Source organism: Artibeus jamaicensis, unplaced genomic scaffold, assembly GCF_021234435.1.
Source record: "Artibeus jamaicensis isolate MK-2021 breed Jamaican fruit bat unplaced genomic scaffold, CSHL_Jam_final contig_685, whole genome shotgun sequence".
Classification (NCBI taxonomy): Eukaryota; Metazoa; Chordata; class Mammalia; order Chiroptera; family Phyllostomidae; genus Artibeus; species Artibeus jamaicensis.
In genome coordinates, this window is record NW_026521924.1 from 23,352,927 (window position 1) to 23,367,886 (window position 14,960).

At 45.5% G+C, this 14,960-nt stretch overlaps 1 protein-coding gene across 10 annotated transcripts in view; it reads right to left on the reverse strand.

Annotated features, from left to right (window-relative positions):
- The window catches only part of PTPRT (protein tyrosine phosphatase receptor type T), a 925,330-nt gene that overhangs the window by 122,553 nt on the left and 787,817 nt on the right, over nucleotides 1-14,960 (reverse strand). For 7 of the 10 annotated variants that reach the window (XM_053671222.1, XM_053671218.1, XM_053671223.1 and 4 more), the window contains exon 15: nucleotides 8,837-8,866. The exons of the other annotated variants lie outside the window; for them this stretch is intronic. In XM_053671222.1, coding sequence (XP_053527197.1) covers nucleotides 8,837-8,866 — 30 coding nt within the window. The remainder of the gene's footprint in view (nucleotides 1-8,836; nucleotides 8,867-14,960) is intronic. 10 annotated transcript variants of the gene reach the window in all.

The following is a 14,960-nucleotide window of genomic DNA, read 5'->3' on the forward strand; positions in this document are numbered from 1 at the left end:
CAACAGAACTGCTGTTGCCTCACCTCCTGGACACACCCAACCACTGCTAAGTTCTTGCTCAGCTCTGTGGCTGAATAAATGGCAACAATTTCCCCTGGCACATGCATTATATTATTTAACTTCTTTTGATAAGCTCGTGAGTTGATCGCTATCATTCTCATTTTACAGATCGGAAATGGGAACTCAGAGGGCTCAGGAGTCATAGCTATTAGGTAGTGCAAATGGGAATGAGACTGTCTCCCTCCCTTGGAAGAGGAAGAGAGAGAGAGAGAGAGAGAGAGAGAGTGTGTCTGTGTGTGTGTGTGTATTCTAAGATAGCGAAGCCAGAAAGAAAAGGGGGTGAATAAGTCTTTTCTTTAGGGAAGCATCTCCCATTGGCCCTGCACCAGGCCCCTCTCAGGACCGTTAGCCACGGATCCTCCCTTGACACAGAACCAGCAACTTCCTCCCTGTGGTAGGTCATCACTGCTCCTCTTTTATATATTTATAACATTATTTTATAATTCTTTGTTCCCATTTCTAAGTTACCTTTTCAGCCGTGAGCTCCTTGAGAGAAGGATAGTTCTTCCTAAATACTTAGCACCTTGCTCGGTGTGTAGCTCAATGAAACTAGGAAATGCTTATGAATGAAAGGCTGTCCCATTGAAACGTCACAGCGGTTCTGAGATGCAGCGTTATTACTCCCATTTTGCATATGAGAAACTGACGCCAAGATGGAATTAAGCGACTGAACTAAAGCCGCGGGGCCAGAATGCCCCGGGCTCCTTCCCGCCACTCTCACCTGTGTAATAATACCTTGCTAAGTACCTCCAAGCCCAACCAGACAACCAGGCAATAGGTGGGAAATCACTCTCAAAGAGATAAAGCAGCGTACACAAATGAGATGTAATCGTTATCATCATCCTCATTGCGGAGCTTAACTAAAGCACTTCCTTCCATTAAAAGCTCTATGCTGAGCACTCGGGGGTTTTCCCGTTTGTGTAAGTCAGAATCCGCTCTTCGCCACGGCCCAAGCTGCAACAGTCATTCCTGCTTGGGGGTGCTTGCTGAAGACAGGTATTTTTAGAATTAAATCCATCCCTGCCCTGATGACACATTACTAAGGGATACTATGGCCTGGCACCTGGAAACCTGGTTCTTTCCTCTGGCTGGCTCAGCAAAAAGATCTTACTACGTGAGCTGCCCCCGGCAGGAGCTGTGCGCGAAGATGTGCACAGCCCTTGTGCCCCGCACAGGCACAGGTGAGAAACAAATGCCTGCGAATGAATGACTGCCCAAGGGAGGACTTTTCAGAGTATCGCCCGTGGGCAATAAAGGGGTGACTCCAACTAGTTGGTGTACAAAGTGTCCACAGGCAAACGAGGCATGCATGGTCAGGGGAGGGGCAAACCACAGCTCAGATCTACGTGTCTCCAGGCCAAACTGAAGAAAAGGCAAAGGCAACATCACAGGTGTGTTCCCTGAGAATTAGATGCTGAGACAAAGGTTGACATGTGGGACACCAGTTAGGAGGGGCTTCTGGGGTCAACATCTGTGGAAGGGAAGAAAGGGGGAAGGGAGGGGGAGGGGAGAGGAGGAAACAGGAGGGGAGGGGAGGGGAGGGGAGGGAAAAGAGTGGCAGAAAGGGAAGCTAAATGGTGATACAGTTGCAGTGGTGACTTGAGCCAGCCCCATAGGAAGTTCTGAAGCTGGGGTGACTTTTCCACCCATGTGTTGACTGATTACATGGATGACCTTGGGGGAGGCAGCTCTGAAGGGTGAGTAATCCATAAGGGGGCTGTTAGCGATGACTTGTCTGCCAGCCACAATTCTGGCAACAGGGTGGGTGGTGGGGTGGCGGGGAGTAAGCTTCATTCTTAAAGGGGGATCTGAGCAGCACCTCACAGCATCCGCCACACAAACTTTTCTTTCCAAACATGTTTCAGTTGATCACCCCTCTGTCAACAGAGACTCCCCTGAGCTCTTTCACACTTTCTTTACAAACTAGGCGCATTTAGAATCACAGACAGATCTTTCTCAGCCTCAAGACCTCCTTAATACCCGGTTGGTATCAAAACTTAAAGTATAAGCTTAGGTGAAGTATAAACATCTCTCCCCACCTTTGGAGGGGAAACACTCCTTTGTATTTTTCCCCCCGCTAAGGGGGCAGATTCTGACTTACTTAATTTGCTCTGCTTGGTACTCATGACTGATGTGTTTAGGCTCTAATTCAGCAGAGTAGACAATAAAGCACCCACTCAATCACCACCCCCCCAAGTCTATCTGTATACATGACGTACCCAGTGCCTTTACATCGATCCTGTACAGCCGCACTCATTAGTTTTACACATTTATAATTGCGACACAAGAGTACGGCATTTTGAAACTAAACCAATTAAAAATGACCAAATAGGAGACCCGAAAGCTCTGCCATCCCCCTATGCCAAAATAAATAAAAAGGGGTACAGATTAACTTCTAGAGAATGCAGTAATACAACTCCATGGGAGATAAAATGAAATGGGGGGACAGCAAACGTCACAGGTACACCCATCTGTGTGTGCACACATTCGTGTGATCAGTACAACCTTATGATGCCTGATTTGTTCTGGGCACCAAGCTAGGCAGTGGGGACTTGAAAGACAAAGAATACACAGTCCTCGTCGACGAGGAGATAGGCGTGCAAACACAGCGAGGGCGGCGTAAACCAAGAACGGTTCATGAATGCATCAGTCAACGGGTGAATGAATGAAAGATGGAGTCAATAACAGAAATGTGAGCCCAGGTCTGTGGATATCATCTGTGGGAGGAGGGAGTGGCTGTCTGAATAGGAGAACAACTATTTTCCCTTTTTAAAGACACTGGAATTTTCTAGGCATGGAAGTTGGACAAGTGTACCAGAAAGAGGGCACCACAGGGGCCAAGGTGCGACATTGAGGGAGGGACAGTTGTATCAGGGGAACATGAGGATGTCAGCATGCAAAGTAATCCTCTGAGATGTGGTTAAAACGCAGGCCCCCAGGCCACAGCCCCAAGGGGGCGGCCCAGGAATCGGATTTCTCACTGACACCTTCCGCTTGGCTGAGCAGCGCCTGTGGGACAAGCACCCCTGACTGGCCTTTGCGGTGACGCTGCAGATTTTCACCTGTCAGTGTGTGCGGTGAGCTTTTTGTAATTGATACTTATCATTTTTTAAACAGTTTCCTTTTATTTCTATTTTTTCTTCATTTTTATTTGAAGTGACTGATAAATTACATGAAATGCTTTTTGAGTAGCTCTTGATATAATCATTTTAAATTCCTCTTCACATGTACTGAGGTAATGATATTTGACTTGCAGCAGCCTCTGCTGTGCAGAGGTGTGTGCATTGGAGAAGAGGAGGCAGTTTCTAGCTTCTTACTTTGGTTGAGAACCCACTATGTCTGACACATTTCCCAAACGTTATGTCACTGAGTCCTTACGAGAGCTCTATGAACTATGCATTTTCATCTCCACTTTCCATATTAGGAGCCCGAGACTCAGAAGAAACTGAATGGCTTCTCCGGGTCACAGATGCTGAAAAGGAACAAAGGTTTCCTGGGAGTCACCTGCGCAAGGAAGGTACAAGTGGAATGAGATGAAATTGTTGCTCTGTTTTCTTTTTAAGAGCAGGTCACCTCCCTATTGCCTGATGCTATAGGCTTCAGGATGAAGTTATGTCTTAATTTCATCTTGTTCTTTCATTCATCTGCACACATGTACCAGGGCTTCACTGTATTAGGGGCACCATGGGCAACACCCCAATGGGCAAGACATATTCTTAAGATACATGTGCTCCCACCTCTGATAACAAAGTAACTGCAGTGAGAGTTTGGAGAAAAGGCTGTTCTTACAGGGAGAGAAAATCAGGGAAGACTTCTTGTAGGAGCCAGTGTTTGATGTGGACCTCGAAGAACAGATGTTAGATGTGCATATGTTGAAATGGGGAGAGGTAGGAAGAATATGGAAAAGCCCGAGAGCTGCAGAGCATCTGCAGACAGGGACCAGCCCCGGTCACTGTCCCTGTGGACTGCCACAAGGCTTTTGTCTGAGGCTGAGCGAGATAATCACATGCTCTCTCTCTCCAGAATGGCTGGTAAACATCTTAGCTCTTTTACAAGAACTACTCTCCTAAAATGTCTCTGTTCAAAACAATTACTGTGCCCATCACGCACCTCGAGGTAAATTAACCCGTGAACACGCATCGGCTCTTAATATCCTCTTAAAAAGCAGACACTGACGTTGTGGGGTCTGCTTGGCTGCAAAAAGGCAAAAAAATTCTAGAGAAGCATTTCTGTCAGCTCGGAATGTGAGGATAACAGCTGCTATTTATAAAATGCCTACTTTGTACCGGCCACCTACATACACACTCTCTCATCAGGCCTCGCAAAAGTGCTGGAAAGTCACTCTTGCCATCGCTGTTTTGCAGATGAAGAAACTGAGGCTCAGAGTGGTCCCATGATTGTTCAAGGTCATGATTATTCCAGGATTGACAGAAGAGGCTGATCTGGAACTGTGATGTGGTCTGATGCCAAAACCCACCTCGTTCTCACTTTCTTGTGTGTGTGCTGGACAGTGAAGAGCCCCACTCTAGATTCTTCTGTGTCCGTGGCTCCCCAGATCCTTCTAACTGGAGCCTTTTTATCCCGTTCATTAGAACTCTTTTTGTTACCCCCTCACGCTAACCCCTCGGCTACCTCTGATCTGGCTTCTGCATGTTTTTTAGCTCTGACCATGTGGCAAATTCCAAGGAAAGCAAAGACACAGTTGTCCCAGGCTGTCCCTGCTACCCAGGAGTAGCTACCTCTTCTTGCCCATCATGAGGTACTGATGTCCAGGCACAGAACTGAAGCTCTACAGGCAGACAGACTTGCATTTGAATCCTGGCTCTCCCACAGCCTGGCTGGGGGCTCTCCAAACACGTGGTCCAGGCAGGAGTCCCCCACCCCTTGAAGAACAGGGGTTGGTGAAAAGGATGAGTAGGACTTGTGGGTGTGTGGTCCTGGGTTCAAACCCTAGCCCTGCCGCATCCGGGCTCTGGGATGTAGACGAGTCCTCAGACCTCAGTCTTAACGTCTAAATAGGTTCAACACAGCAGCACGTATCTCGAAGGGCTTGTTGGTGTTACATGACCCTGGCACATGGTAGCTACCAACAGGGAATTCTTTTCAGTTTCTGCCCCCTTCTAGGCTGGTTCAGCTATGCTTCCTTGACCTTTTCATCTGCATGGCAAACATGAGGTGCAGCTCGCACAGTGGAGCTCAGTGAAACAGGATAAATCTTGAACTCCACCCTCCCTCTGTGTCCCAAAGGCTAGGGCAGACATTGGCAAACTACGGCCCTCAGCACAAATCTGGCCCACTGATTTTTAAAAATAAATTTTACTGGAATAAATCCATGCTAATTCATTTACACATTGTTTATGGCCACTTCGTATTGTAGTGTCAGAGTTGAGTAGGTGCAATGGAGACAGTTTGAGCCTGAGCAGAAAAAGTTGGGGGTCCCTTGGTCTTATGTATGGGATCTTTCAAAAAGGGGGGACCTGTGAGGGTCTTTTTGTTTGAAAAAATATTTCCCCAGCTTCTCCCCCACCCACGCTTTCCATCTTCTTTCTCTGGTTTATCTGTTTTTTCCTTAGCCCTCTGGACTCTCACATAACATCTATATTATTTACTTTCCTTATATATCATTTTTATTTTCTGCCAGCTCCACTCTAAAGCTCCATGTGGGCAGAGATTTTTTGTTTATTTTGCTCTTATATCCCAGAACCTTGGCCAGTGCCTGGCACATAAGTGGGCCCCCGACAAATATTTGTTGAATGAATAAACACAGGTTTTATGAACAAAATTATTCAACTGAAGTGTGTTTGAGGCTTTCTCTTTCATGGATGACTTTCGGATTTATAGGGGGACCAGGTGGAATCCTGACCCCTGGGAAAAGAATATTATTATTATTATTATTATTTTCTAAATGAGACAACTGAGGCTCTGGTTAAGAAAGTGCTTCTCAAACTTGCACAGGCACATGAGTTACTGGGGATCTTGCTACCATGCAGGTTCTGACTCAGGAAGTCCAAGCAGGGACCCTGGCTACTTCTAGAAGCTCTGAGGTGATGTCAGTGGTCCAGGCAGGAGGCCCCCACCCCTTGAAGGGGTGTTTGGTGGTCTATGGCCCACACTTTGAGCAGAGAGGGATTGAAGCACCCACTCAAGGTGTATTCCTGAGACTTGGTGGAGTGGGGTTTTGAATTGGGGGCTCATGGTGGTCATCACTCACTCTTCTCCAACTCCATGCATTTCTCAGTCTTATGATCTCCAAAGACCTGTCACTCCTCCCCTCCAAGGCTGCTCCCTGTCCCCAAACACTGTGCCTCTAGACTGTCCCTTCCATAGCCATCCTGCTTCCAGCATCTGCACAGGCTCCTTGACTTTACCTACACAGGTGCCTGGGACTGTCTGACCCTTCCAGTAGCTGATCTCTTGTTTCTTTACTACTTTAGGGCCTAATGGTTAAAAATAAGTATTCTTCTTCATGGGCCCCAGATGAGTTGGCTTCCTTTCCCAGCCCTACCCTGTGACCTGCATAAGTGACTGCCGATGGCCAATGTCAGAGCCATGCCCATGCCTTCCACGCCCATCTGTCTGCAGCAACTGCCAGTATCAGTTTCTCCCCAGCAACGGCTTTTCCCTCATGGTTCTTAGATCTGTCCTTCTGCTTCTCGGTCTGCTTTGCCAGGTCTTCCCTTCCTTTGGATATTTAACCACAGTCAGTTCTTGGGCTGGCATGAGTCACATCCTAGGATCTGTGACTCCAAGTCTGCACCAATGGAAGGCCCTTTGGTTATGCCTGTACCTTGAACTACAAGAACCTGTATATCTGTCTCCAACACTCTTGCACTGTTCACCTTTGAAGTTGTCAGGGTACCCAGCAGGATCAATGCATGACATAAAGTGGACACCCAAAGGTACTCTACGTGCACTGGCTGAGGGACTGAAGAGGTGAGGTGCCCGGAGGCTGCGATGGGTCACTGCATGCCCACCCAGACTCTGGAATGTCAAGGCCATGAGAAGCCCTAGAAGGCCAAGGGGCTCCCAGGAGCCAACATGAGTGTGTTGCCCTTCTTAGTTCCTGGAAGAGGAAAGCAAGATAAGTAGCATTTCATGACTGGCAACTTTGTGATAAGCACTTTACTATACCATCTCATTTCCTCTTCAAGGTAACTGTGAGGCAGGCCTATTGATCCTACTTCAGAACTAAGAGAAAGGAAGCTCAAAGGGTTCAGAAAACTTGCTCAAGGCTGCATAACTGGTGAGTGACGGAGATGGACGTCAACCCAGAGCTGCATGATCCCTGCAGCTCATTCTCCTTCCACCACAGCAATAATGCCCTGTATGGTTTCATACCTCTGTTCCTTTGCAGATGCTGTTCCCTCTGCTGGGAATTCTTATTTCTTCAGAATTGGTAAGCCTGTCTCTAAAAACACTGATAACTATCCCTTCCCCGTTAAAAATGAAGTCACCCAGTTAAGTGCTCTTATACTCTGTACAGCCCCAATAGACTCCTCTCAACCAACATTTCAAGTGTTAGATTTTATGCTGGTCTCTCAGGTAGGCTTGAGCACTGGCAGGGTGAGGCTCAAAGTCCTGGTCACCTCTTCAACCAGTGTCTGGAATAGAATGTGCATGTTCAATGCCTAGTGGTCGAATGAAAGAACAAATGAAGCAAGTTCTCTGGTACTTCCAGTGTTGGTGCTGGGGTTCCATTGATTTCTGTATAACATGGGTAGTGGTATCAGAATCTTATCAGCTCCTTGCCTGGGGCTATTGACCTGTGGACTAAGAACTGAGCAGAGGGGATGGAAGAGGCTTTGGCTAGCTCTGTCTGCATCTGCGAAGGCTTTAGCAGGTGATCACTGACAGACAAGGCCTCTCTCACAAGGCTGGGTTTCCAAAGATGAAGAACAACATGGAATGATGGGGAATGTATTACATTTTACCAGGAGCCAGACATTCTGAATTTTAACCCCACACTTTTGATGACTGACTGTGATTTCACATGCGCCTTTGGACATCAGTTTTGAAGTATGGAAAATGTATATTAAGAATATGAGACTGATTCAGTGGTTTTCTTACTTTACATTGCCAAGGGTCTATTTATGGAGTTGTTCTCCTGTACTCTCCTGTTTTGAAAATGGCTGGTTTAATTATGAGAAAAAGCATCATCTTTATTTAGAAAGTGCAATAAAAAGCTGACAGGCAATTGGCCAACAAAATGCATTGATGGTATGAGATCACTAATGCGAACACCAACCAGAGATACTTCTAGCCCACAGCAAAGACCCTGGATGCCACTTGTGAAGCTGTTTCTGGATAAAGTCATGACACCCTGTAGACTTCCTGAAGTAGTGGAAATAGTCAACGAATCTAACCGTTAAGCCCGTAAGGCTACCCATCCCCCAAGCAGACACATAGGGACTCTGTAGTTGCTGAGATATGAGGTTCTGTTTTACGTGTGCAAGTCTTGCACAAGGATTTCGTTGATCTCTTGCTGGAATATGAGGGAATTTCTAGCTAGAAATTATAATGACAGAGGAGAAACAGCCTTTCACATCTCCAAAAATAGGGGGGTGGGAATCTAAGGTGGCAGAAACATACTGGACATGAACAATGAGAGTGCATTTTCAAATGGAGGACATCTAGACAAAATAAAAGCTGGGGTTACAGATGACTTAGACGGGAGTGAGCATGGAAAACCAACAGACACTTGGTTGGTGCAGAAAACACATGCCACAGGTCCCCTTTACAGGGCACGAAGCAAAGTTAACCCGGGGTCGATACTTACAAGTAATAGGAGTAGGAATAAGCATTTCTTCTATATATTGATGGGCAGTCAGATGAAGAAAATGTCCAAAAAGGGGGAAAAAGAAAAGACAAATAAACAAGAATTAGATTTATATGAAATCTTGATTGTTAGAAATGCACATAGTATTTCAGTATCCCTAAGCTCAAGGAGATGCATGTTTCTCTACTAAGTCATCTTTGCTGAGAATCAGGAACATTCATCGGTAGAAAAAATGAGAGAGACCTCTCCCATGATGGAGAAACTCACTAGTCACACAGAGGAAGGTTCTTTCTTAGGGTCAACTCAAACTAGCATGATTAATTATGACTTTTTGGTCTTGGGTCAAATATCTGTGACTGTCCAGAGATAGTCTGTCTCTCATCCACATGACAGTGCTCCTATGATCTAAGAAAAACCATAATGACTTCTGTCTTCTCTGTTGCATCAGTCTCTATTTAGTAGGTAATGCCAGGGCAAGGGGATCGTGTAGCCAGCATGTACTACGACTCCTAGGGATCCACACTTCCCAGTACTCACGCCTGTGTGTATTGTCTTCCCACTCTGAGTCAGGGTTGGCCCCATCTGACCAGCAGAATAGGAGTTACCTTTTGGGACTTTTTAGAACAGATCAAGAAGAAGTCTTGCAGTTCTGTCTGGGTCTTTGCAACCCTCTCTTGGAACCCTGGGTGTCTCTGTACAGAGTCTAAGTATCCCAATGCTGTCATGCTGCAGAGACCATGTGGAGAGGCTACAGGGAAAGGCCCTGAGGTGGTGTGAAGACGAAGAGCTATCCAGCCAGTCCCCAGCTTATTTTTTTAAAGAAAATTTATTTATTTATTTATTTATTTTTAGAAAGAGGGGAAGGGAAGGAGAAAGAGTGGGAGAGAAACATCAATGTGTGGTTGCCTTTCATGTGTCCCCTAGTGGGGACCTGGCCTGCAACCCAGGCATGTGCCCTGACTGGGAATCGAACCGGCGACCCCTCACAGGCCTGTGCTCAATCCACTGAGCTACACCAGCCAGGGCCCTAGCTTATTTTTAAGCCATTAAATTTTAGGGAGTAGTTTCTTACAAATCAGTAGATAACCAGAGCAAAATTCAAACTCCATGAAAAAGCATAGCACTAACAGAGAGGAATTCCAGTCTTTAGTCTGAAGAGACTACAACCTGAATGAACTCTCTGTGCTTTCATTCCCTCATCTGATCCTCAGATGAGTTGAGCTAGATCAGTGGTTGCCAAACTGTGCTTCTAGGAACCCAGGGGTTCCTCAGAACACTCTCATTGCAATAGGGGAGGGGCGTACTGAGCAGGTAGGGCTGCAGGTCTCCCATTCTCGGCCAAACCCAGAGATCCTCCATCTTATCTATTTTATAAACTAGAGGTTCATTTAGGAATTCACATGAATGAGAATTTAAAAAAAAGCAATGCCTGTAATCTCCTCCTCCTATCCCGTCTAGCTCTTGGCTTCTGAAAAGAACTCAAATAAGTCCATAATATTCCCTTTGTTAAACTTCATATTTTGTAGGAAAGTAAGTAAGCATGCTTTTATTTGGCAGACTTAGTTACACTGACAATAATTTGCAGATAGAGAAAAACTGCTGAATAATTCAGGCTCTCAAACATCCGTCTGAGTAGGCAAGAATAGTTTCCTTCCCTCTTGAGTTATTTTGTTAATTTGCAAACACCATCCAGTCTGTTTGGCACTGGAAGATACAGTCTTTCTATCTGCAAAGTGGGAACATGCCCTCAGAGCCTCATATTTCCCCCTCTTAAGTAGGATATGGCCAAAGATCCCCAGGCAGGGCTACTTCTAGTCCTTCTCTCACTTATCCATGAGAGCCCAGCTTTACAGCTTCAGAAGGAAAATGACTCAGAGCCAAGAAGCCAAGGCACAAGGGAATCCCTGTGCCTCCTTGGGATGCTGAGCTGGGGAAAATAAGCCACAGTGAAGCAAGATCTTGTCACTCATAAAACCAGTTAATGAACAGAGGCCCTGGATGAGGGTGAAAGGGGTGAGGAATTCCCAACTATGATGGGTAGGGATTGGGAGAGCCCTTGCAAGTCATCAAATCTCCTTCACCGACCCCACAGATTGGCACTATAAGACCCTCCCTCTTCTTTGTTGCTGGCTCTGTGGTCCAGTTCCTGGAAATAAGATTCTTCAAGGGCAGAACACTCAGGATCCACTTAATGAAGACTGAGACACCTGTGTTCTTCATATTGTCAAGGACACTGAGCATCGAGAAGCCAGGGTTCTGAGCAAGTTTCACTTGTTCACTGTGACATTGTGGACAAGCTGATTCATTCTCCTGGACCTCTGGTTCCTGATCCATGTACAGGCAAGTGGCATGGCCAACTACCAGCTTAAACAGCTTTGAGGAGTGGAGATGTGACATGCCCTAGCATCCCAGTATCACCACTTGCTACCCGATGACCATGAGCTAGTCACCGAAGAGCTCTGCATCTCAGTTTCTCCATCTCGAGCTTAGGGGCAATCATCACCTATTCCCAAGAGTCATTGTATGCATTCACATTAGATCAAATTGCTCTAAATTGCATTCACATTATGGATGATTTATAAAGTATTATGAGTAAGTTGTATTAATCTAAAGTAACATTAGCTGATATTAATCTAAATACCTAAAATGTAGTAGGGCTCAATAAAGAGGATTTTATGCCTCCACCTCATCCACAAATACGAGGTTTGCTGTTGCTCACTGTGGTGAGCAAAAACAAAATGTGCATTTCTTTAGGAATGGTAAAATAGTAATAAAATAGAAATAAATACTTGTGTAGCCCTACTACATAGTCAGGCATTGTTTTCAGCTGTTACTATGCATTAACCTATGTATTCCTCACAACCAGCCTGACATATAAGTATTATCATCACCCCCACTTACAGATGAGGAAACTGAGGCAAAGAAGGTTAAATATCTTGCATAAGACCACTCAGTTAGTAACTGGATTTGATGAGAATGTGGCTCTAACACTCATGTTGTTGACCACTGGCCTGCACTGCCTATGGGAAAGGAAGAAAACAGATGTGTGTTGAACAATACGGTGGGTCAGGCATTGAAATGCCACGTATTTATCTCTCTTAATCCTACACACAAGTCCATGGAGCTGTACTCATTTTTATTTGAGGAATCTCAGGCTCTGAAAGGTCACGTCACCACAGCTCTGAGAGGCTCTGTGATTTTTGGACCAGTTGCAAAATCTCCATCCTGAGCCGGGCTTTCATCACTGTCAACAGCCCCAGATGCACCCAACATTCTGGACCCTCTGGCTTTATGTTGTCAATCTTCAGGATGCACCTCTGCCTGGGCTACCTCCTCGTGACAGCATGCTTCCTTAACCTTCCAATCACCACTTCCAAGTGGCTTTTCTGAGTTATCCTGTTTGGTACCAAACGCCGGTGCTGTCCTGACCCAGCTTTAAGGCAACTCAGAAGGTCAACAACTGACAAGCTTTTATTAATTGAGTACCTTTTCTCAATTAAATTGCAAAGCCTTCTGGTCAGGGATTAAAGTTCTTTATTCTGTAGCCCAAACACAGAATACATATGTGTTTTCGCTAAGGCTTGAAGGAGACTTACTGAAGGTCTAAATTTATAAGGATGCAGTGATATTGTGAGAAATAGCCTGAGATCAAAAATCCTGAGCAGGAAGGCAGCTGTGCTTAGAAAACAAAAACAACCCCCCCCAAAGTAATACATCACATACTGCAAAATCTTCTTTTCAGCTGGCTTGCAAGATTGACTTGAGACTCAGATTTCATTTTTTGTTCTGTACCATTTAAACAAGACTAAGTTGTCTATTTAACTATCCAATTGACCGTCTACCAATCTATCTAGTACATAAAGCCATCTATCTGTCCGTCCATCTGTCCGTCCATTCACCCATCTGCCCATCTATCCCTCCCGCTCTCCCTCCTTCCATTTAAACATCTATTTATCTGCTCACCAAACAATCTACCCATCTGTTTGTCCATCTAGCTCATATACCCCCACACTCATCTACATGGAGATACTCATCCTGTGTGTCTCCATGTAGCCCCAATTCTGCATGGTCTCACTTGAAAAGAAGCCCAGTCTAAACAGCCAAAGGTACTACAAAAAGAATTCTAAACTTTAATGTGCGTCTTTTGTAAACTGTAAGGGAATCCTGTTTGATTCACCCACCATCTCATATTCCTTTCTGCAACCTTTCCTTTCTTCTCCACCCATTACAAAACAACCAACCAATAACTCTCCCTCTCCTCTCCTCTCTTTTTCCCCTTTTGTTTTGAAGGTAAATTGATTTAGCTTCTTTCGTGAAGTCCTTCCTTTGGTCTTCTGTACTTCTACCCCATCCTCTGACTGTTTTCTAGTTCAGTATCACAAAACAAAACACCAACAGCAAAAGGAAAACTCTCTTTGGAGAGTGATGAAGAAACCCTAAGGCCAATGGGAATGAATACTTCATGGGAAAAAGCTGGAGGCATCTTATGTGTCCTGGAGACATGTGGACACAGCTGTAGTGAAGACTTAGAACCAGTTGGATCCACTAGGAGCAGGGAAAACCGGCAGCGCCACACCCGGGTCTGCGGAGGTTAGGGAGAAGCCCCAAATCAGGCAGGTGCAGGAGGTGCGGTAGGTGTTCTACTTCTGAGAGCTCCTAGACCCAGAATTAACTGTGGATCATGATGGTACTGAAGAGATGCTAATATAAAATCCCAAGTTGTGATACTTTGCCCATTATCACAAGGGGGTTTCTTTTCCTTTCATAACACTTCCTTTAGGTATCTGTGGACAGTGCTCTGGCCAGCAGTAAGTTGGTGATGGACTTAGTCAACCAATGACGTTTTCCTCATAAGAGGTAAAGGAGGCCACTGCTGAGCCCTTCACCTGCCTTTGGGCATCTCTAGACATGAGAAGACATTGTGGTCAGCAGAGAGAGTGCTGGCCTGGGCTTAATTTCTCTGTTTTCCCCCTTTAGCTTTCTCTTCTCCTCTCCTCTCTTCCCATTTCCTTGGCCTATACCCATCTGTACATTATTATCGACTAGTGCAGCAAAATGTTGTATTTTCTCCAAAAGATACTGTTTATATAAACACTGATTAGCAAACTCCTGACCTCTCTGCCCACTGTGCAGCCCCTGGGACCCCACTGCCTCTTGGGGAGACATGGTGATCATGTGACACCAGTTGGTTGGGTCTGATGGATGATTCTGATAGAGGTGAGAGGTGAAGATATGCAGAAGAGGTTAAAACCGCACAAAGGACTCCCTCTATACTTGCTTCCATCCTTGAGACAGAAAGCTCTTTCTTCCCTCCTGACAAGTCACACATTTCAGAAATAGCTGTTGAGAAGGAAGTGAAATTTCTCTGCAAGCTTACAAACGATGGTGACATGGGTTAAGCCAGGTTTTAGAAAGAGCAAAATTGGAAGAGCATATCTGACTTACAAATCAGTGGCAATGAATGAGAACATTGCAGGTCTATCAAATAGGAATGCAATTCTATCAGACTGATTTCTCTTTCCAGGTAGACAATCCCAGACTCGCCTCTGCCTCCAAGTGCCTGTGATTCTAAGACACATGACAATGATCTCATACGTGCAAAGTGCTTACTGCCCCTAGAGAAATCAAAACCTCTGGTTCGACTTCATCTAAGAGCAGCTGACTTGTCACTGAGACATTCTATAAGGCCACAGTTTATGAGTGATGGTGAGAATATGACAAGGCAGCGCTGTTCTTAACCCATTGGGGGCTCTTGCTCCCCAATAGTAACACAGTGCCTTCCCTTCCCCGAAACCTCTCCAACCACAAAATCAGAAGCTAGAGGAGAACTTGAACTCTTTAGTCATTCTTTTTGGGAGCCTGAGGAAAACAGTGGCCCTGTTAGACCGAAGGTTTCAAGAAAGGACAAGGTTCTGTCAATAAGATGTCCTAGCCATAGAGGGCACTAGTTGACTCAGAACAGACCATCAGAGGCACAGGGACATTCTGGAGCCAAAATGGCTAAGAGAAGGCTGCCTGTGTGTGTAGTGGGACCACAGTATATTTCTGACTCACTGATGGCTGAAAAGGGGACATTATTATTCTTTTTGTTTAACTTTCTGCATTTATATATTCACATGACCCC